This window comes from Plectrocnemia conspersa, unplaced genomic scaffold (assembly GCF_051122295.1).
Source record: "Plectrocnemia conspersa isolate PC_06_02 unplaced genomic scaffold, ASM5112229v1 ptg000004l, whole genome shotgun sequence".
Classification (NCBI taxonomy): Eukaryota; Metazoa; Arthropoda; class Insecta; order Trichoptera; family Polycentropodidae; genus Plectrocnemia; species Plectrocnemia conspersa.
Window position 1 is genome coordinate 12,255,583 of NW_028277168.1, and position 22,760 is coordinate 12,278,342.

General features: G+C 30.8%; 1 protein-coding gene across 3 annotated transcripts in view; it reads left to right on the forward strand.

Annotated features, from left to right (window-relative positions):
• The window catches only part of LOC148235950 (protein dead ringer-like), a 171,490-nt gene that overhangs the window by 69,491 nt on the left and 79,239 nt on the right, over nt 1-22,760 (forward strand). For all 3 annotated transcript variants that reach the window (XM_088184945.1, XM_088184946.1, XM_088184948.1), the window contains one exon: nt 17,584-17,656. In XM_088184945.1, coding sequence (XP_088041071.1) covers nt 17,584-17,656 — 73 coding nt within the window. The remainder of the gene's footprint in view (nt 1-17,583; nt 17,657-22,760) is intronic.

A 22,760-nucleotide genomic window follows, 5' to 3' on the forward strand; every position in this document is an offset into this window, starting at 1 on the left:
AAAGCTGACGGACAGGACTTATATAGAAAAATATATAAGGACGCAATAGCGTAGTTCGTAATGATTCAGACTAGTAACTCTGAGGTTGTGGGTTCGAGCACCGGCAGCGGCACTCCAATTTTAATTTATAAAAAATTGCGCTATTATAAAAAAATCGGCCTCAGCTGCAGTTACATCTATCGGTTCCCAGACTTACAGTTTAAATTAAATACATACTTGTAGGTATTAATTATGTCTAATTTGACTTACTCAGTTGGTAAAGATTTACCTCGTTGTAACACGGAAGTTTTAATAAAAATAAATAAATACCTGCGTTACTATGAATAATAAAAAGATACGATTAAGTATTTAATATTTTTAATAAAAGTTGTATTTTAATACATAATATTTAAAAACTGCTAAAATTAATATTATTAAATCATATCTATTATTTTTAATAAAATTATTTATATAATGATCAATTTAGATCACGGAGTGTTTCATCTATATAATATCTTTCGAGGGTAAATTAAAAAATTGATTTGTGTCTGCGATGAATTTGGGTTTGGTCTTTAATCGCTTAAGGTTTTTATTAGATTCCACATTGGGTCGTTCCGTATAACTTTTTTTATGGAATGAGATTCTATTGACTCTCTCCATAAAATTCATAATGCATCTCTAATCTCGTGTGTTCGTATTTTCTCTATTAGAGAAAGAGTTTAATTTTAATATGTGTATTTTTTCAATATTCGCCTTTCTATGGCATGAACGCCTCTCATTGATACGTTCCTTTCATCTCGATCACGAATCGTTCTCACACAAATCTGTCTGCGGGGTATTGACACGTTTTAATTTTTCGAGTCTCTCAGAGGCCGTGTTAAAATCAATAAGAACGTATTGCGTACCTACACTCTCAATAATGGTTTTCTTATTCGAGATCAATGCAACTAAGTTTCTCATGCGGATCGAACAAAGAGGCTGGTGTGCTCTGTGCTTAAACGTGACTCAAAATATTTAGAGCCGTCGCGATAATTGTCGGAGCAAACTTTAACCGGACCGAGATGAACCAACGGTCTACTGGCCGGAGATTCCTACGCTTCTTCTGTGTTGACTGATCCAATATTAAATTATTTCATGTTTGGATATGCGAGGAATTCGGGGTTGAACTGAGCTTTTATCGAAATTCCGTTTAATACATATTTTCACACCATTTATATATTATAATATATGGTTCGGAAAGTCCGTTTTCCGCCCTCCATCACCGCCCCGAGGATTACAAGAGATTCGATTAGAGACCACTCTTCCCCCAATCTGTGTAGCGTCCTCCACCCCGTTTCTTTCTATTACGCTTAATCGGTCAACTCATCGGCCGAATGTACGTGTCTACTCGACCGTGTCCACATATCTCATTTCGTCCTTTGAGCGAAGATTTCGCCGCGAAAGAAATTAAATCTTATCCCTTTGATACCTGCAAAGGAAACAATTATAGAAGTTGGCCGATAATCTTGACTAATCCTACAGAGAGCTGGAAATTTAGACTGCGGAGAGATATCATGCAATTGTTAAATAATTGCTATTTTCCGTAATAGTTCAGAGGTTATTTATTATAATATATACGTTTTCATGTATTGTGTTTGAATACCTAAGTATAATCATCTATTCTAAGCGTATTGTGTAAATACGTATTTTTTTTGCGATCAAATAAAGCGACAAGCAGTCTATATATTGACCTTTCAAGCCAGGTTCTAATTTATATGCATATCAATTTATTCTAATATTTTTTTTAATAAAATAAACTTGAGATGTTTTTGTGTATATATTTTATAACCTGGTTTCTAAAATCCTCTCAAATATATAGCTGTATTATATCCAGAGCGAATTGCGTATTTTTCATGACACACGTAATGACACCCTATTCGTGGTATCCTTTGGCGACAATCGGAGCTGAACTAAGTAATCCTCGCCTTTAACCGGAAATAATCGCCATTAAGCCATAGGGGATTGCTTTGTTGTCCACTAGCCGTTACTGACACACATACCACACTAAATATATTGAATATATATAATCATTACAAATTTTAATGAATTTAATAATATTAAATAACGCATTAACATATGTATATAAATGATACGTGCATTGTTCTTTTTTGTAAACGATTGTTTGACACCCCTTTAAAGGTTGACGTTGACTAATGTTCTGTGTGAAGGATTGATCTTGGCACTCGACTCTCATACATTCGCGTTCTGTACACATATTTCTATATATATATATAATACACAAGCGTATAATTTATATGGTATAAAAAAGGCAAATTAATCTTTGTGCATCCATAGTGCGCGATTCTAGCTTAATTGTTGAATATCGTGTGCGTTGAAAATATACGATTTTAATTACTCGTGGCTCGTATCGATCGCGTTTTTGTTCCCCGATCGGAAATGATCTATATAACGTAATGATTTTTTGTTATGTGTGTGTGTCAGGTTCTTCAGAAGAGACGTTAGCTTGTGATAAATTAAAAATCGTTGATTGATAGCATTCAGAATTTACTCAGTATCCAATTTGCCCCGGAGATCTATTCGTATATTGTTAAGTGCGGGTATACAAATTAGGTCCATCGTCCTAAAGCCAGGGATGTACAACTGGATATTAATTATTATTTTTTTTGTATTATGACTGAGCGAATAGTTTTTTTGGAACATGTACAGACAATAGATTGATAACACATAAAATAAGCTACCATTGTGAGAATAGTTTGATATCGATCATCTGCCAACTAGGAATTTCATGATCGTCTTGAGCAAATTTTTCTGTTTTTTTTTTTATAAATAACGTAATTCATATTTTTATTTAATACAAATGTAATTTTAATCGATTATGATTATGACTATTTTATGGTATAAATTAAATTAATTTGAAACTAAGTTTTGGAGCTTAAATTATTATTATTATTTTAATTAAATTTATTACAAATTATTGCAGAATATATTTTTTTTTTAATAGCTTTTTTTTCAATGATGATTTTTGTTGTACGATTTAATAGAAATATACCAAAATGTATGACTACCACAAAGTAATCGACTAAGAAAAACGACTTATTCTACTAAAAGTTTATTTTTCATTTTAAGAAACATATAGGGGTGCTTTGATATACTATATTGCCCCATTTTATTTATTGTGCAACAATATTAGATATGTTTAATAAATTAAATAAACAAATGTTGCTAAAATTACAAAAAAGGCAGTGATAGTAGTCTTAAATAAAAATAGATTTACCAGTTGTAAAATATGATTGATATATTGGAATGTTCAAGAAATATTGATGATTAATGTTTTAGTATTTATATATAAGTTAGAAAATAATAGGTTACCAGAGTAAAGAAACAACTTCGTGCATTAAGAAATAAATTATAATATTAGGTCTTTTTTCTGTTTATTTTTTTATTTTCTGTTAATGTTATATATTATTGTATGTTTAGTTAAAATTTTTTTGGTGTAAAAATTAGCTATTAAGCTAAATAATTTTTTTAAACAAAATTGTTCGTATCTCGAAATAAGATATATACTCGAGGACCACTGTATGTCTTTTTAATTTAAAGCTGAAGCTCGAAACTTGTTTTTAAATCAATATACTAGCATTTTATAAAAAAAATACCATCATATACGATTTTTTAGTATTTTGTCAGTGTATAAGAGCAATAAATTTCACAGAGACATTGGAAGGAAAAATGTTGAAAAAATAATCAATTTATCTTATATTTGTGACATTATTTTTATAGTGATAGTAATTAACATTTTATTATTATTTTTATTTATAAAACGTTTATTTTAATACGATAGATAATTTTTGAATCATACTATTATATGATATTATATACAATACATGCTACTGGTTTATAACATTGTTCATGTTTACAATTTTGTTATTAGCTATAATATAATACAAATAAAAGTATTAAATTTAATGGTGGTAGTTTAAGAAGAAAAAAACTAAAAAATGCTTTTATAATTTAAGGAGAAAAAATATTAGATTAAGTGTTATTTTATACTTTTGAAGAATATCCATTTTAGTGCTAGTTTTTTACGTTGGAAATCGAAATTCAAAGCTTTCAAACATATTCAATCATTTTTAATTCTTAAATTTATTGTTTTTTTAATCAATATAAAAACATTGCTACAAATAAACACAACGTTTGAATTATAGTAATGACCTTAGCTATAAATTGACTGGGGTTAAATTCTTACTGATACTTATTCTGTAAAAAAATCACATATACACAATAGCAAGTAATTCTGTAAAATGTGTCATTTACCCAAACAGTAAAAAAACTGCATAAGAAAACATCAGGATATTCTAGATATATCTATAAGAAACTACAAAGGTTTTGATTCTATCTGTAAAGTTACAAACCCAAAACGAAATCAATATGTAGAATTATACTATTTTTGATCCTAATATATATTTAAAAAGTCGCAAAATGGTTTATAATGTAGTCTTTGATTGCTTAATTAGCTTAATTTATTATCTATATAAAGGTTTTGTGCCCCTGTCAGGTCATCATCCAACATCGTCACACAGTTGTATGCTCGCACGGTGAGAATTAACATATACAGCGGCCGCCCACCCTGAAGGGCGGGGCAGCACGATTTAACGCGTTATTATTTGAATTCCACTCGATTTAATTTACCCGTTAATTAATCACCCTGTAGGCAGGGCTTTTAGGTACGGACCGAAACGGTTCACTCAAATAAAACAATATATAAATACAAATAAACGTGTCGAATCAAACGCAACGTTCACAAAACACACCTAGCACTACACGAGTAAGAAAAAAATGGGTCATATTGTATTGTTTACGATCGATAAGTCGAGTAAATAAAACTTTATTAGCGTATTGTAAAAAATATATTTCGATTTAATAAGATTTGTGTGTCAAAGACGGCGGAGATATGAACGCGCGCAAAACGAAACCTGTCGCTGAACTGTGATTTTTATTAATTTTATTCGAAGGTCAATCAATTCTTTTGTATTATTTATGTGCACAATAGAATCAATATTATTTTAGTCATTCGTTTGAATGGCTCTTATCGATTTAAGCCAGATCTCATATGCAAAGTAAAGTGACTTTATGCATTTGACCTCTGTTAAAATGTATCTATCTATATTTAATGCGGCGTTTATCGTGATTATTCACACCGACCTTACTGTTCACATGTCTTAATATAGAAAAGCATTAATGCTACGTAGAAATAAATATTTGGGGTTGTACCGCTAGTGGTATAAATATAGAGCGGCACGCTCCCTTTACACTCACTCCCCTCGCTCTATACTCCTCAATATGAATATTGTATAAAAAATAGTTTACACGCGTACATATCGAATATAACGAGCGTAACGAGAGGGGTTGAAAATGGCGTGATTTTTCGTGTATTCGATCGAATTTCCAATTAAAACTATTTCGAACCAGAAAAGTAGGAGGGTCCGAAACATCCCTATAAATCGCTATCGCTTCATCAATTTAATATAACAACCTTTTGACGACGTGTTCCGCATTTTTTTCCATTGATCCCCAACAATGGGCGCGTGATCTTTTGTTGTGGAATTCACACAATGCGTCTGTTTATTTATCGTATTATTCAAACTTTAACGCGTATCTATAATGTGTGGCATTGTTGCGGTGTTTATAATTAGGGTTGTTATACAAATAAATACATATGTTTTTGTAATGGTATCAAATCGATTTTATATTAAGTTGATTCGGATCTTTGATTGCCGTGATTTATTTATAACTTTTTTGTTGTCTATTGTCAGTGGTGCGTGTGTATGCGTGTAAACACGTATGTTCTATTCAGACGCCCTTTTGTGCGTCTTATATTGTTGGCCAACAATGGAACTCAAAACAGGGAGCCACTTGCGGTTAAGGGTCATCTCTCGTTCATTATAAGGCCTATAATGTTTATACGTCAATGGTGTGAGACTTTTATTTATGGTTATCGATGATCTGTTAGATATAGTGATGTCAGAACTAGATCTAAAAAATAACATTATATTGTCTCACATGAAAATATAGAAGCTAGCGCTTGTTAAAATATTCGGTCAAATTTTGATTTTACAATATTTTGCTTGATTGTTTATGCTTAAAATCACATTAAATTTATTGTCTTAGTTGTGTTAAAATGTCGATTTCAATACACTAATGAATATATTTACAAAAACACTTTTAAAAGTAATATATGTTGAATTTATAACCATTTACACGTTTATAGTTGTGGTATTTTAATACAATAAAATGTTTAACTGAACTTCGTGGTTACAACTTAATAGAAAAATGCAGAAAAGGGATTGTGAAGTAATTAGATATTCTTCTTCTAATGCAATACGTGCTTTGCTATGGTGCATTTATATTTAAAACTCATTGTTTTTATCAAAGTTTTTGAAGTATTTGTTTGTACATAAATAACAGTATTCTTTAATCATTAATATATGTTGCTAATTATGAATCATTTTAAAGATGTTATAGACTAATAGGTAGCACATTTAAAAGTAACCTAATAATTAAATGTACTGGCTAAATACATTTAATATTTCATTACAAATAATTTTTCTGTATTAAATAACAATTTTATTTAATCATTGTCCATGATGATCATTATGGAGATTTTTTAAATTTAAAAGGTCAATATAATAAATATAAAAGTATTTAATTAATGTGTATTTTTTACTTGCTAAATATATTTAATAATTTTTTCTCGTGATTCGTAAGACTCAAAAGTATCAGTAATATTTATATTATTTTTTAGAGCTTATATTTATTTATTTTTATATTATTAATTTATTTAGCTAAATAGATATTTTTTACATCAGACAAATTTAAACCAAACATACATATAATATGTAATATTATATAACATAAACAGAAAATAAATAAAAGACTTAATTGTAATTTTTTTTGAGTTTATATTATACTTACATATTTTTCATTCTGGATTATTTACCTATTTTTTTATATGTAATTATAATGTTCCTTAAAATTTAATTTTGGATCTACAATTACTCCTAAATATTTTATATGATCAACTATTTATATAATCGAGTTATCTATAACTATGATTATATTATTATCTTACATATTTTTGTAATTAATAAACATACATTTAGTTTTATTCATATTTAGGTACATTATTTTTTACCATTCTATTATATTTAGTTCATTATTTAAATTATCTACAACTTCTTTGATATTATTACCTATGCAATACATTATTGTATCGTTATAGAGTTTATAAAATATAATAAATATAGAAGATGTCTCATTTGAAAGTAGCATAATAAGTTAATTTCTTACATTATTAGCTAAAAATATTTATTATGCTATTTTTATTATTGAATAAAATCAAAAATCTTTCCATTATCATATTTAAAAATAGCATGAAGAAATTAGAAAAAAAAAATTTACTGTGTTTTCCAGCGCAAATATCTATCTATAACAATATTATATTTAAGTGTTTTAAGATATAAAAGGCTAATATAATAAATATAGAGTATGGGTATTATTGAAATGTATTATTTTTCCTGCTAATTATAAGTATTATTTACTTGTCGTGACTACATAAAACTACAATATATCTTGCAGTTTATATATTTAAAATTACCCTAATAAATAATTTTAACGTATTCATAGTAAAAGCCAAAAATCGAAAAATATATTTTAAAAGCTTGAAGTAATTCATATTTTATTCGCGTTTTATAAATTAGATTTAACTTAACTTTAATACTGAAAATTTAATATACTGAGTTAGGTGAAGATAGATTGAAGTAAAAAATTAGTTCTAAAAATAATCAAAATATTATCAAAAGCTTTTTGCTAATTGTTCATATAGTAAAATTAATTTTATCATTTGCTATTTTAGTTTTGGGATAGATTGAAGATATCAAGGAGTTATTAATTATTCCTCAAAGGAAACATATACATATGTTTGCGCATTTAAGAGTAGCATATCAATCTCTTATATATTTTTCTAAATTGTTTGATTTCAATAACAACACAACGATAGACAAATTGAGGATGATAATCAGGATTTTGCTTCATTCAGGAGCGGTCAATTACGAGGGTTGACCGCTCGAGAATTTTCTCACAAATCATCAAGGGGTCTTTCGCGTTCATCCCTCTCGATACTGACCAAACTTAATGAAGTGTTGCTAATAATCTCCCCTCGTGTTGTTATTATTGCCGCAGTATATATTATTCCTTGTAGCAGTTTTATGGGAATCGTAACAAAATGGCGAAGGTCTTAGCGCCCGATTAGATTTGCATAAGTTGATCCTGCGGTGTTTGCTGTGTGTTCCATTCATATTGAAATGTGAAGAAACCGCATATTATAGCAATAATAATAATGTTCGTGTGAGGTCAAGATAGCGAAAGGTTCAATAATAATATAATATATTATATACATACATATATTTATATATCATATAAGAAAAAACTAACTTGTCAAACTGTGTCAAAACAATTACAGAGCACATAACAACCTCGATTGTGACTATACATAATATTAATTTCTCCCACGGACATGCTTATTGCAATTTGCGCTTGGGTTTGATAAGAATTGATAAGTCGCATAATATTCGCAGTCAGGTGCTATAATTAATATAAATTTATATGCATTCATATTATGTATTTATTTTCAAGGATTGCAATATATATATTGCATATTTTTTGGGGTTAAATATATTTTTTTTATTACATAACATGATTATAAATCATTCATTGTAACAATTGTGTAATGCACATTTAACATTTCATAGATTTTTAGGTAATTATTATTATAAAAATAGCTGACATTTGGTCATTATTTAATATATTGCCTATAAATAAAATATAGTTGAACTTGTCAATAAATAAAATAATCAACACATTGGCAATTCTCGCGTTTCGAAACGACTAAAAAGGCTTCCCGTTTAATGGTCTCGCGTGAAAATCCGTTTAATTGCCGATTGTTTGCGTTTGTCGGCCTCATATTTATTACGTACGTACGCATTTTGATTACATGTGCGATTTCGAAACGTAACGTAAACTGAAAAATTTCCCTTCGTGTCATTCGCGAAATACATCGAGTTCGATGTGCATACGTATTATAATATAAGGGGGAATGCTTTACGATCGTTCCTTATCAATAATGCGCGCTGCAATAAAAAAGCATGACGAATGGCGTACCGTTGTTTTATCATTTATAATACGACGATAAAAATGACATAAATTCATTATTGTAATACACTTGCATTGTTTCAAAGCGTTTATAATAAAATAATACGTGCATACATGATATGGTAATGTGTTAAAGCGAATATTTGAAAAAAAAATCACATAGCCATAATAATTATTTGTATGTACATACATACTAAAATCAAGGATGTGGAGTCGCTCAAAATTTACCGACTCCACCAATGATTTTAATTCCATTTTAATTTCAATATATAATTGATAGCAATAAAAAAAAGATTTTAGAATCAAGGAATTTTGTCATCGCATGATGCACTACACTCTGGAAGTTGGCCAAGGTTGCCCAAGGACGGATAATATAGTGGGTTACTTCGATCGAGTTCGGTTCTGCCCGCTCTAAAATCTCTCGGAAGTTGTCCGAGGTTACCGAGAACGGGAGGTAAAGTGGGAGTAATTCAGTCGACTTGGCCAGCTTCGAGCGCTTCCGAACATTGTCGGCAAACGGACCGAAGTCAAAGAAACAAAGTCGGAGCTGCTCTTTCGCTCTCTCGCGTGTTAAGTGACGAGAGTGAGAGAAATAATGATATGGTTTTTCGCAAACTGAGATAGAACGAGTAACTCGGTTCAATTTCAGTATGCGCGTAGGCGTCCTATGGTCAACACGCACGTCGAGCGCTGCATCGTAGTCACGTGGTCAAATTATAATACCACATGCTTATCGGGGACTTCAACAGACTCTTACTGACATCTTTGAATATTTTAGGGCACCAAAAGGGATTAATTATATTTTTGATAGTATATTCTTCTAACATATATCGTTATTATATTTTTTTCATATAAAATTAAATAATTAAAAAATAATTAGTGGTACTTGATTTTGATTAAAAAATCGATTCGAATATCCTTATGTATTTTCCTAGATCGGCTTATATAAATGTCACACCATAACGAATTCTTATTTAGAATCGATGGCGACAAATTCTAGGATAGTCACAGATGTGGTGTTCGTATTATGAAGTATCATTTTTATGCCTTATGGCATTTTGCAAAGGCCGACAAAGATTTTGCGTAAATTGAATATTTACGACCGAAAAGTTTTCACTGATATTGTATTGGTGAGTGCCCACACAAACTTTTATAATTATCAGTAGCGTAATTTTAATAACATGACAATTTAAAAATTGCGATTATTTGGCACATTTTTCGATCGCGCGCAAATATATCAGCAGTTACCGTGCGGACGGCATATGAAATTTGTGGCAGTGTGGCCGCTACTCGGAAGTCGGCGACCTCGGCCGACTTCAGTTGAACTTCGGTTCGGACAACTTTCAGAGAGTGTAGTGCAAGCATGAAACCCGCGTTGTTTCGAAATTAATTTCGAATTTTAAGAGATTAACCTGACAGTCTTCAATATAAACTCATGAATGTCCGGTCATTTGAGATTTTCAAAACTGTACTCTTATTAATGGCTAAAACCAGCTAGATCATGAGGTCAGATTATTTCTATTGCGATCAGGAGCTGAATATAATTTAAAAAATACCACGCGAAAGCATCAGCGATCCATCATATATAATTTTTTCACAAAAAAATCTGAAATTTCAGAACCTTAGTTTAAAAGGCAATGATGTAGTCTAATTGTTCTATGTGTATTTTTTATTGTCACTTCATATCAATGGCCATCGCATACGTTTATAAAACGAGTTTCTTAAAAAACGTTATATCCGTCATCGCATGAATAATGCATGCTCGATTGTCTCACGTGCGCAACTCGAATTGCATTTCATTGTTTCCCTCATTCTAGCTCATCGCAGATATGTTAATGCGTATAAAAGTGTACTCTATATAGAGTATACACTGGTATAAGAAATAAAATAAAGCGACATTGCTCGTATAAGCGTTTTTCGTTCAACTACCCGCATTAGAGTCGTTCCGCCAGCGAATTTCAAAAGGTCAGGTGATGTGAAAAAAACACGATTGTTATTAATATATATAAAAACAGAGATAAATGTACAATTAACGACAATTATAATACGTTTCCTATTCGTAAGCGATGTAATGTACGCTTGGTATTCTGACAGGTGTTCGTTGATTACGACTAGGTATCAACAATGAACGGTACTGCGTTTAATAATAAATTGTAACTCAGCAAAAAAAAAACTGTGGCAACAATATACGTTTTTATGACCATAAAAATATCGGATAAGTAGTTTAATGATAAAATAAAATAAATTAAAACGTATTTCAGTTTTTGCAAAAACTAAATATAATCTATAAAAAATAATTGTGTGATTTTTAAAATTAATTACTATTTCATGATTGTTTAAATAAAACATAAATCATGAACTCAGAAAGCAATAGATAACTTCAGCGTTCTAATAAATTAACCCAACACCCAATAATACGTATTACCATATCACCAAAGCACCAAGATAGTTTGTTTTATTATTCGTGTTTGTTCCTTGGAACGCATGTTATTTTGACTATCCTGACAACTTTTAACGGCTTCCAGTTAACACGCCGGTTAACAAATTAACCGAGCGACCTGCGTATCGATCAAAAAGAATCCGTTCTATTAATTAGCCCTCGATGGCATTGACGAATGGGACGATCCGGCCGTTTTATCGTGCTTATTATTGTGCCGATTAATTTTTTGGTGGTATTTAATTGCCGGTTAGGGCTCGTGATTCATATCTGACGAATCAAACGGCTCTCGCTCATTATTCTCCCTCGGAGATTGACTTTGATTCATTACTTTTCGTTCTCGTTCGAACACATTGTGTTTTTAGGTGCGCTTACTAATTTATTACGACCGTGATTAAAGCGTATGTCGGATCTTGTCCGCGTGTTTGTATGCGTGCAATTAAAATCGTATTGTATGTGTGTGTGAGTTTGGAGCATTAATAATAACGTTATCACTCGGTTGTATCGAGCTTGAGGTCAATTCGCCCACGGTTCATTATATTTTAGATTAATTCGTCGCTTTGGTAACGAGAATCGATTGTGACTTGGATTGAATGTCGGTTTCAATCATTCAAATTACGTATGTTTTTGAATATGAAATTGTTTTTAATATAGTGCGACACTTGTTACAGATAGTAGGCGACTTATTTGCATCAGATTATTTTTTGCATTTTATGCAATAAACCCTATTTTTAGTAGAAAATATATATGCAAGGTTTTTACCTTAATATGTTGTGCTATCTGTCTAAAAATATACAAGTAATAATTGCCAGTGTATAATGACATTGTTGTACATTGTTATACGAAAAAAAAAACAAGATTCGCAGAAAATATTTAATTGGTGATTTTTTAAGTTCCTAAATTATATAACGGGAACTTATGTAAGATGTTAGATTTATGGATGAAGTTTTTACTGTGTTTAATTTGACCAGCACGATGGATTAGTAGAGTTAATTGATGACTAACACCTAAACCTAAACTTTATCCTATCTGGTAGATCGGAATATAATTCCAATCAATTCAGATTTTTTTAAATATAATGATATAAAACCGAACTCATTTAAGGAAATACAAATGAAATACGTCGATAAACTGATGAAAATTTTGCCTTTGAAAATCAGATTTATCTAAAAGATCATTATTCTATATTCTGTATAAAAATCTGAGCCAAAATTTGAATCCATATTGAATAAATCGACTATTATACTTAATAGCATTTAAATACTTTTTTTGTCGTGTAAATCTGTAAATTGTTTTATTGTAACTTATTTAATTGATCTGGATTTTGAAGGTTCTGGATGAAAATACTGAAGATAATAGAAAAACCAAAAGATAATATTTCGAGTTGTTTGAAAATTCGCAGCATATTTTGCTTTTGTTCTTTAGCTATTCTTTCAGTAAAAGATTTCATTGTTTCTTTAATTGTTTTATGGGATGATCACTAAAAACGTGATATGAATACTATCTTCCTAGAATGAGTTGGGATTTAATAAATATATTAATGCCTTAGTTAAATCTGTTCTTTTCGCTTTTTTGCTTACTACAGATTTAAGCTCGGTCAATTGCTAAATTCCTAATTTCAAAACTGCATCGACTGAGCACAAATTAAAGCTCCATCGATGGAGTGCTTTAACAGATAATTTTAATTCTTTTTCAGAGAATAATTATGTTTGAAGTAATACAAAGGAGGGGGGGGGGAATTAGGTTTTGCTATATTGTATATAAGGGGGTTTAAATTATGACGATTTTTCAATGCTTATATTGAACATTTATTTGGCAAAAAAAATTAAATTTTTTTTTTACAAATTTCGCAATAATTCGTTGTTCTTCCTTTACAAGTTTTGCGATTCTGGTCCTTAAATTCTGATTGTGATACCTAGAATATTAAAAAAACTACGGGAATAAAATATTTGACCAATATGTTCATTATGGAATAAAAGGCCAGTAACTAACATAAATAATTTTAAATTTTATGATTATTTTTAATTGCTCTAAAGCTTCATCTAAATTTCATTCACTACATTTAAATTCATTTTTGATAGTTTCAGGCATCCTTCTGGACTATAAATTAAAAAAAACACTCACTTAAAATATATGTAATTAACTAATAAATTATAAAACCATTGAAACATAAGCATAGTACAAATAGCAATAAATTGCTGTAGAAATATTATATACAATATGTTCACGCCAATACGTCGCGACACAGACTATTGTATCAAGCACCCGCCACATCTGCTGCGCAATCCTAGGCAGATCATTTTTTATTAATTCCAGATATTTAATTAATAGGTATTGAGTCGTACCAAAAACATATAAAAAATATCAAAATAGATCTAAATTATTTGAAAAACAGTTTGAAATTAATACACTAATAGGAGCTCAAAAATTTCTATAATTTCTGCCATTTTCACATAGTGATTTACGTTGAATGTTGATAATAATGATTTGAATATAGTTTTTTGGGAAAGAATTTGATCACTTTTTTTTTTAAATTTGCCTTCATACGAACAATGTCTCGACATACGAACAAAAAAACACGTGTTGCGTAACTTAAAAATAATCTTTATCATTGTATGTATTTACCATTTTAATTGCCATTAATCTAATTAATTTTTTTAAATTAAAAAATTTGAAAATTGATTTGATATACGAGTAATTTGAGTTACGAGCTCCGTCACGGAACGAGTTAACTGGTCAGTCAAGGATCCACTGTATTAGCGGATTTTTTTATCCTTTTAACTGCTAGGGGAAAACAGTTTACCCTAAAGTTTCGCATAAGTCAGAGTACAAATTTATATGTAAATACATGTAATATTTTTAATGGGACCAATAACTAACAAAACATTAATTAAGATGAAAAATATTTATTAAAAATAGTTCTTTTTACATATTAATAAAATAATATTGAAAAAACAGAGTAAAACTCGTCTGACTACGAACTGTCTTTTTATTTAGCAAGCTAATGTTTTTTTATTCCTAGCTTTGTAAGCATTGAGCTGAAACCTTTCTCAAGCTTGCAACTGCCATTTTCTTTTCTGGGTCTGAATTGTCGGATTTTTCAGTAACATTTAGCTCATGCACCTGTATGAACTTATCGATTGCCAAATAATCCAACAGCTCGTTGATTTTATCACGATCGATTTTAAAATTTAATTAATAAAAAATGGACAGTTTCTTTCAGAAAGTTTTTTGGGACATCTCATCTCAAGATTCTATAATGATTCATACTGCATTTAAAACATTGAATTGTTTTCTAAATATTTTACATGTTTTAAGGATGCTTCACTATTTTATTTAAACTATAAATTTTAAATTCATTGCATTTCTTCAAAATTTAAACCGAAAAAGTAGACCAGTTTCTCTACGAACGAACCTATTAATCGATTTAATAAATTGATTTTTATAATTAAAAAAATACTAATACGTTTCATCCAAATAAATCGATTTCAATTACAACTCGACGCCCTCTCTAATTTTCAATTAACACAGCGACATATTATGGCGTGACGTTATTTTTTTCGCCCAGCTCCAGAGGAAAAGTCTCTCCGCAGCGCGTATAAATTTAATCTCGTTTCGTGGCCAGCCACACGGTTGATTAATTAAGGTGGGGTTGATGGGTTAAACAACACCTCTTAGCGCTCGTGCATTGTTTATAATGAAATGTATCTCACGGGATACATTAGCCCGCGGGCGCTCTCGACCACTTTCCTCTCGCGAGACGTGTGCTGCCATCTATCTACTGCCCCCAATGACTGATTGGTCGTATAGCTATTGCATATCGATCGATACTTGCCAATATGCACCATTATTTACACTCATATACATTTCTCATCCGTTTGCCTTTGACAGCGGAAGTTTTTTATCTGTGGATTGCATAAAAAATAAGTCTGTTCTAATGTGACCACTTCACATTTGTGGATATTGTTTTATTACATAATAGAGAGATTTATATAATAACAACCAAGTGATCATATGTTATATTGATCGATTAATTTAAATAAGCACTGAAAATGTTTGTGGTAATAATAGCAACAGATTATAACCGAAAAATCGGCAATATATCGTCAAGGAACATAAAATCACTTTCATATATTATTTATTTATTTTATTAAATTATTTAGTTAATATAGCTAATTGTTTATACATTACAAAAATTAGTGTATTAGTGTAAAAACAGAGCTAAGAATATTATTATATCAAATACGTATTTTTTTGTATTGAAATACATACAAATATTTGTTAAAAAAAATTCCGAATCAAGAATTAACATCTGATTTATTTATCATATAGAATATTGCAATAAAAATCCCTATAATACAATTATAAGTTTGGTTTATCTTATTTTTTTTATATATTAACTCAATTTTCATTATCATTATTTAAGATCATAAATAAAAAAACTCCACATCGTCTGCATTTTAATTTTCTTCCGTCTAGGAAGTTTTGCATCGATCGAAATAAATGGTAGTCAAAAGGAGCAAGGTATGAAGAATTGGGAACTACTGTTGACAAGTGCAGGCAGTTTTACTTCCACATTCAAATAATCCAGCTAATCACAATATACACTTGGTGTTATTGTTTGATTAGGTTTCGTAATGCAATCTCACCATACAGACAAAATAACTTTTTTGACTTCGATGTAGGTTTTGCTATGACCTTTAGTTAACCACAATCTTCTACGATTGTTGTTATACAACACATTTTTCTCATTTCCGGTTATCAAATGATCGAGAAAAGGCAACTCATCTTCAAGGTCCTAAAGCTCTTTGGATATCCGAATACGCATGGATTTGTTTACTTCGATTAATTCGTGTGGAATTCATACACATTATCTCCAAGCCTTCCCAATCTTCTTAATGTGTATGCAATGTTGAATCGGACTGGTTTAATTTCTCGGCCAGCTAATGGAAAGTTTGAGTAGAATTTGCCTACATTTCTGCAACCAAGACATCATCGCATATCATTGCTGTTTTCTCACATCCAGGACTATTCTTGATGTCTTAATTCCTAGTCCGAGTTTTTTAAAACCATATGTGAAGTCCAGATATGCACCAACACATATAGAACAAGGTTCAAAACACGACTGACTGTTTAATTAAAAAAAAAACACATAATAATACACGTAAACAAAGGAAATATATTTAATTATTAATTAATAAATATTAAAATAGAGTTGGCACGATAATTTTCGAGCCTCCACTAATGTATTCTTTTGTTGTCGACCTATGAAAAATAAGCATTCAAATATAAAACAAGATGGCCGACATCAACGTGACAACAGTTTTAAATAATTATTATTTATTAATAAAATGTTGCTAAGCGACAATAATTTTCATTAATTCTTCATGTGTTTCGTTCGATTTGATTGATTATAAATCTTCGGATTGCAAATTAACTAGGTATGTTAGTACTATGAAAATGAAATATATACATAATGTGTGTAAGCATTATAAGAATACATTGTTTTATGATTCAAATTTTGAGTTCTCGTCGACGGGCTCCGAGGCCGAAAAGTGAGTTTTTCCTTTTATAATACATGAACATTATCATTGCTTCCGATTTAATGCAAATATACGTTAGATTTGACTGAACCAGGTACGTTTTAAACGTGATAATGTAATATATACTTTATATGTATCAAGATTGATTTAATGTCGATCAAACCGTATAAATGCTAATAAAACGTATTTTTTATCTATTGATATTTGGGGATACTATCTTTCACGACGATCACGTGAATTCGGAAATTAAAAAAAATTTTTGTGTTAGTATTATTTTATTTGTATTTATTCCAATTCCTAGGAAGATAATATTTGTACAATATATGTATATAATTGACAAAAATACACTTATGGTTTTTAATATTATTTAAATTCGTATTATATTAATAATTTATTAATAGTTTATTTTATATTTTTCAGCTGTACGAGATAAACGACGATCCCAAGAGGAAAGAGTTCCTGGACGACTTATTCTCATTTATGCAGAAAAGAGGTTCGTTTATATATCAAATTATTTATGTTTTTACATACAACATTTTTACAACGCGAATTAAAACGTCTCAAGGGTTATAATCTATATACACCGATATGAAATTACGAATAATAACACGTTACGCAATAAATACACCCCGTCGAGCTTTCTTCATGTGGATAATATGGATGGATAACATTATGAAAATTATGTTCACGATACGTGCATATAATTATAATTAATTCTGCGAATCATTTTTGCAACACTTTCGAGATAATTGTATTGTGTTGTCGCATGTTTTTTTTATTTGTTACATATTTGTATATTTATTTACAATGTACAATATGTACGAACATTTATCATCTATCGATCGATCTTTATGTCTATTTTTTCCGATCTGACTAGAGCGTAAACTAGCCGTTAATGGTTCGCCCCATCCTAGAATAGAGATACCGTCACGATGATATATATAATTAACACAATCTTGATTGATCTGCTCAAGACGAGAGAAAAAAATTGATCGACACATACTAATGTGTTTTAATTAAGGTTTCAGCTTTCCGTACGCTTTGTACGTAATGAACGAACGTTCGATTCAATATAATATATTATACACAATAAACACGGCCCACTTATCACAATATCAAAAGCGATGACGGGAAAACAAACTACTATTTTATTTTATTAATTATAGTATAATTTATATTTTTTTAATTGAATCAATTTGCATATAATATGCTATTGTGCTACGTATTGCTGTAAATGTATCGTACGTGTTCGAGTTAAACAAAGAATACGTTTCGAAAACGTACCAAAAATGGTAATTCCGTAATCGACCTCAATAAACATTAGAATAATTGTTTTACAATGCCCGTGATTGATTTATAACAGCGTTGACATTTAAAAATGATCTTCTAATTTGTAATAGCGTATATCGGCTGATATTTCAAAACGCTCGACTTTTGTGCTTGTAATATATGACCGTGCAGATATTCAATTTGTTATAATTTCATTCTGCTTAAATTATGAATGGGCCTTATTTGGATAGCACATTATATGTATATTGTTTAATTAGTTAAAACGCTACGGCATTGGTTGTATTCTGTATTTTTCCGGCATGGGTTGTGTTCGTATGTTTGTTTGCTCAATTTAGTATAAAATAATCAAAAGGGATTTTTACAACAATCAAAACAATTTTATTTCATGTTTTTCTCGTGTACTTAATTTATTCAAGTAATTATAAACACCTGACAAGTAGTCGTACATAATTAAAACGATTATAAAAAATCATAAAAAGATTGTTAGAATCAAAATTCATTATCCATCGAAAATTTTAATTTTATATATACAATACAACAACATATTTTGAGGCATATGGGTGTAGAAAAAAAGCTTCAAATTATACTAAACATATTCACACATATCCTTATGCTTCCTCTACACTCTCTGGAAGTTACCGAACCAAAGGTCTACCGAATACAGTCGAGGTCGCCGAGACATTAGAGCGGGCAGACCCGAGCTCGACCGAAGTAGCCCCGAATTAACACATTATATTTTCCGTCCTTGCCCAACCATGGCCTACTTCCAGAGAGTGTGGAGGAAGCATTAGATATCAAGATCGCACAATTTGTAACCTATAGCGACTGATTGTCGAAAGAACATTTCACTCTTTCGGGAGTTCTTCAAGTGTCCAATTTGGGCCTCTGCTCGACTTGTGACATAAATACGGCATTTCCAAATTCCAGTTTTTTTTTAATGACGATGATTTAAAGTTGTTGAGATGCATTCGTATTGTTGCGTAGTGTCTATAGAGATGGGCGTCTGTCAACCGTCTACTCTTTAGTGTCGGAAAATGTCATCATGTAATTTTCCCGACCTCAATCACGATCTGGGTGGGAACGTTTTGGCTAAAGAAAAGATCTCAGAGATGAAAAGTTCACTTTTGAGAACAAATAGAGATTCTCTCTACCCGTAAATGACATCTGCGGTAAATCTTAAAAAAATGCTCGGCTTTGTTGTGTGTTGTGAGGAAAGCATTTCATTTTGACGATCGTGTTCTCTGTGCAGTATTATTAGATCGAGATCTATAATTTATAATACCTGAATGACCAAATACTTATAGTTGTTGTGTACCCCCGCGCCTTTCTTTTAGAAGTGTCAGGATACGATTCGCTGATTACTCGCAGAAAGTTGTATGTCGCTAGCATTTATTCAATCTGAAGGGTTCTGTTTACAGTATTCTCGAAGAATTCCAGTCTTGAGTCCCGATGACATCACGATTGCATCCTCTTCTGATGCTCGTTACAGCCAAGACTTCCGCACTAGTTGACTCACCTAAGACTGTTACCATCCTGCTTAAAATACTTAATATAAAATACATTTCACTTCTATTTATCATTTAGATACAATTCGCTGAGTTCTAACAAAATGTTTCATGTCGCATTTATTCAAACTATTGAAGAGTCATATTAGTCTATGAACATCTTAAGCAACCCTTGTACACTGATCTTACTCCGCTTAAAAACAAACAATATAGATTAGCTTGAGGAAATAATACATTACCGGGCGTAACCATAATCGTAAGTTGGACAAACTTTATTACGATGTTTGACCGCAAAGGTCAGTGGTTGTTAATATTTTTTTATGTAACTCGCCGACAACAATGTCGATCTCCATCGAACGCCCCTCGATATATCCACCATCCATAGCCTATTTATTTATCTGATTGACAATCCAATTTGTTTGAGATGCATTCGCCTATAATGACGCGACTTGATGAATTGCCGCAATTAATTATGTGGAAATTAAAGATACGTGCCGAGAGCTGGGCCAAACGACGTGGGCATATCGTGCATGACCACGATCCACATAGAAAAGGCCTGACCAATTCTGTTCTGGACTCTTGAACTGTATGAGATTGTTTTAATGTATTTTACACTTATAAGCAAAATAATTTTACTTACAAAGCAATTTACTTAAAGGTGTCCATAAATTTATTATGAATGATATATTTTTTCTATTTATTTTTAGAATATATAAGCAAAATAATTATTACAATAATGAAGGTGTACAATTTCTATAATATGTATTGACCTGGAAGTGTACATAAATTCATATTGAATCATAAAGATAAAAAAGTTTTGGAATGAATTACGGATTATTTTTCTGTTTATTTTTAGAAATGTTTGACCTGAAAATATTAGGTTGTCCATTAGTCTTTTGTGTTTTTTTTTTGCATTTGCAAACAATAATTTCACTATTCTGTCATTGTTTGTAGTCGTATCAATGATGCTATTTAGTAACAGGATATTTTTTGTTTCGATATTTTCAACCATAAATTATACCCGAAATATAATCGCAATTAAACTATATTTTGCTTTATGAGTTTCAACTCGACAATAGCAGTTTAATACATCTGTGATGCATGGGGAAGGAATGCCATAAATTTAGAAAGTATCAAATGTTGTTCAAAAAATTTCGTTCCGGGAATTTTGGCATTAAATGTACGTAGAAGCGGCTTAGGGGTTGTTAGTGAGGATATTAGAGCTGCCAGAAAAGCAGGTTCGAGATTAACGATACAGAATCTAGCACAAAATCTCAACGTGTCGCTTATTCACATATATTTTAAAAGCTAGGAAAGGTTTACTGAATATTGGTATATAATAAATTGTCTTAGAAAAACCTCGCGCAGCGAATCTCAATTTCAGAAAAATAAAGTAGATCTAAATTTTTGTACTGATTTAGTGGACATGCTTTGTTTTGAAGATAAGCGTGACCTTTTTTTCTGAGTTTGGATGTGTTAAAGCATTATCTGTAAAATTGTTCAATACAAAAAACATAAATTTTATTAATTTTGTAAAGTATAGATAATTAAGTTAAATGCGATTATAGCAGTGGACAATATGCGTTTTGTTAAGAAATCATGAACGATTATAGTAATGAAAAAAATATAGCTAATCATAATGTAATATATACACGGTACAATTATTTTTAAATATGGGCAAAATATCAGATATTGCTACACAATTTTAATTAGCTAACTCCATAACAATCAACTTCAAAGAAAAGACAAAAAATTCTGTCTACTTTCAAACTTTTATTTTTATTTTCATATTAATTTTTTTCATAGATTAATTACCTACACTTTATTTTTTTATTCGTCCAATGGTTGCTTTCATTGATTCTAGATTTTTTAGGATACTTGCTATTATGCTGATGTGAGGAGACTTACATCGGATATGTATGTAGAGAATATACATTTTTATTGAAACACTCCCATATAAAATTATGGCGATTAACATAATTTCATTAATCTTGCAAATTAGCTCTCGTGTGCGTATCATTTGCTGATATTTTAATATTGTAACCCTGCACTTCGCCCACGTGCGATTGTATGCAAATGTCGCGTAATGTTCGTACCGTGACGGGTTTTCGTCACTGGTCCACCGATCCAAGAGCGCAACTCCCGATGCTGCGATCGAATTAATCAAACGAATCTATCAATCACTTCGGGAATGAATTAATTCAGTGTGGGTTACCCTTTTTGTGATCGCGTGACGTTTGTGCGGGGGTGATGATCCGTCTCGATGATTATTACACATTCTGAGAAGGATTAAAAATCTGTGTACGTATGTAATGTATTCGCCAGAGTGTGGGTGAGAGGCCCACCGCGAACGGATGATGATCCGTGGAATTAATCATCGAAGAGTGATTTCTCGAGCTGTTTGTCGCTTGTTCCCTTTTAGAATCGGAGGTGGTGTCGGCGGCGGGACTTGGCGAGTTTTGATTAATCGATCGCGGGCGGTTTGAAACTGTCCGTGGATTATGTGGTTCTTTGGACAATTAAACGCGTCGCTCTCAGTGGATTTTGTTAAATGGCCGGTTTATTTATGATATTTTCGACGAGACACCAAGATTTTATTTTATATGATGTATATTCGGAAAGTACAGATACATATGAAAACACTGAATAATCAACGCTGTTGTTTCAAGTTATTTTCAAGGAGATTCAGGTTAGCGGAAATAAAAGGAACCCCTTTCCCACTAGAACATATTTTGTAAGCCTTTATTTTTAGTTTGACTTTAACTTCATTTAGAACATTTCTATTTATTTTTTAACGTGGAA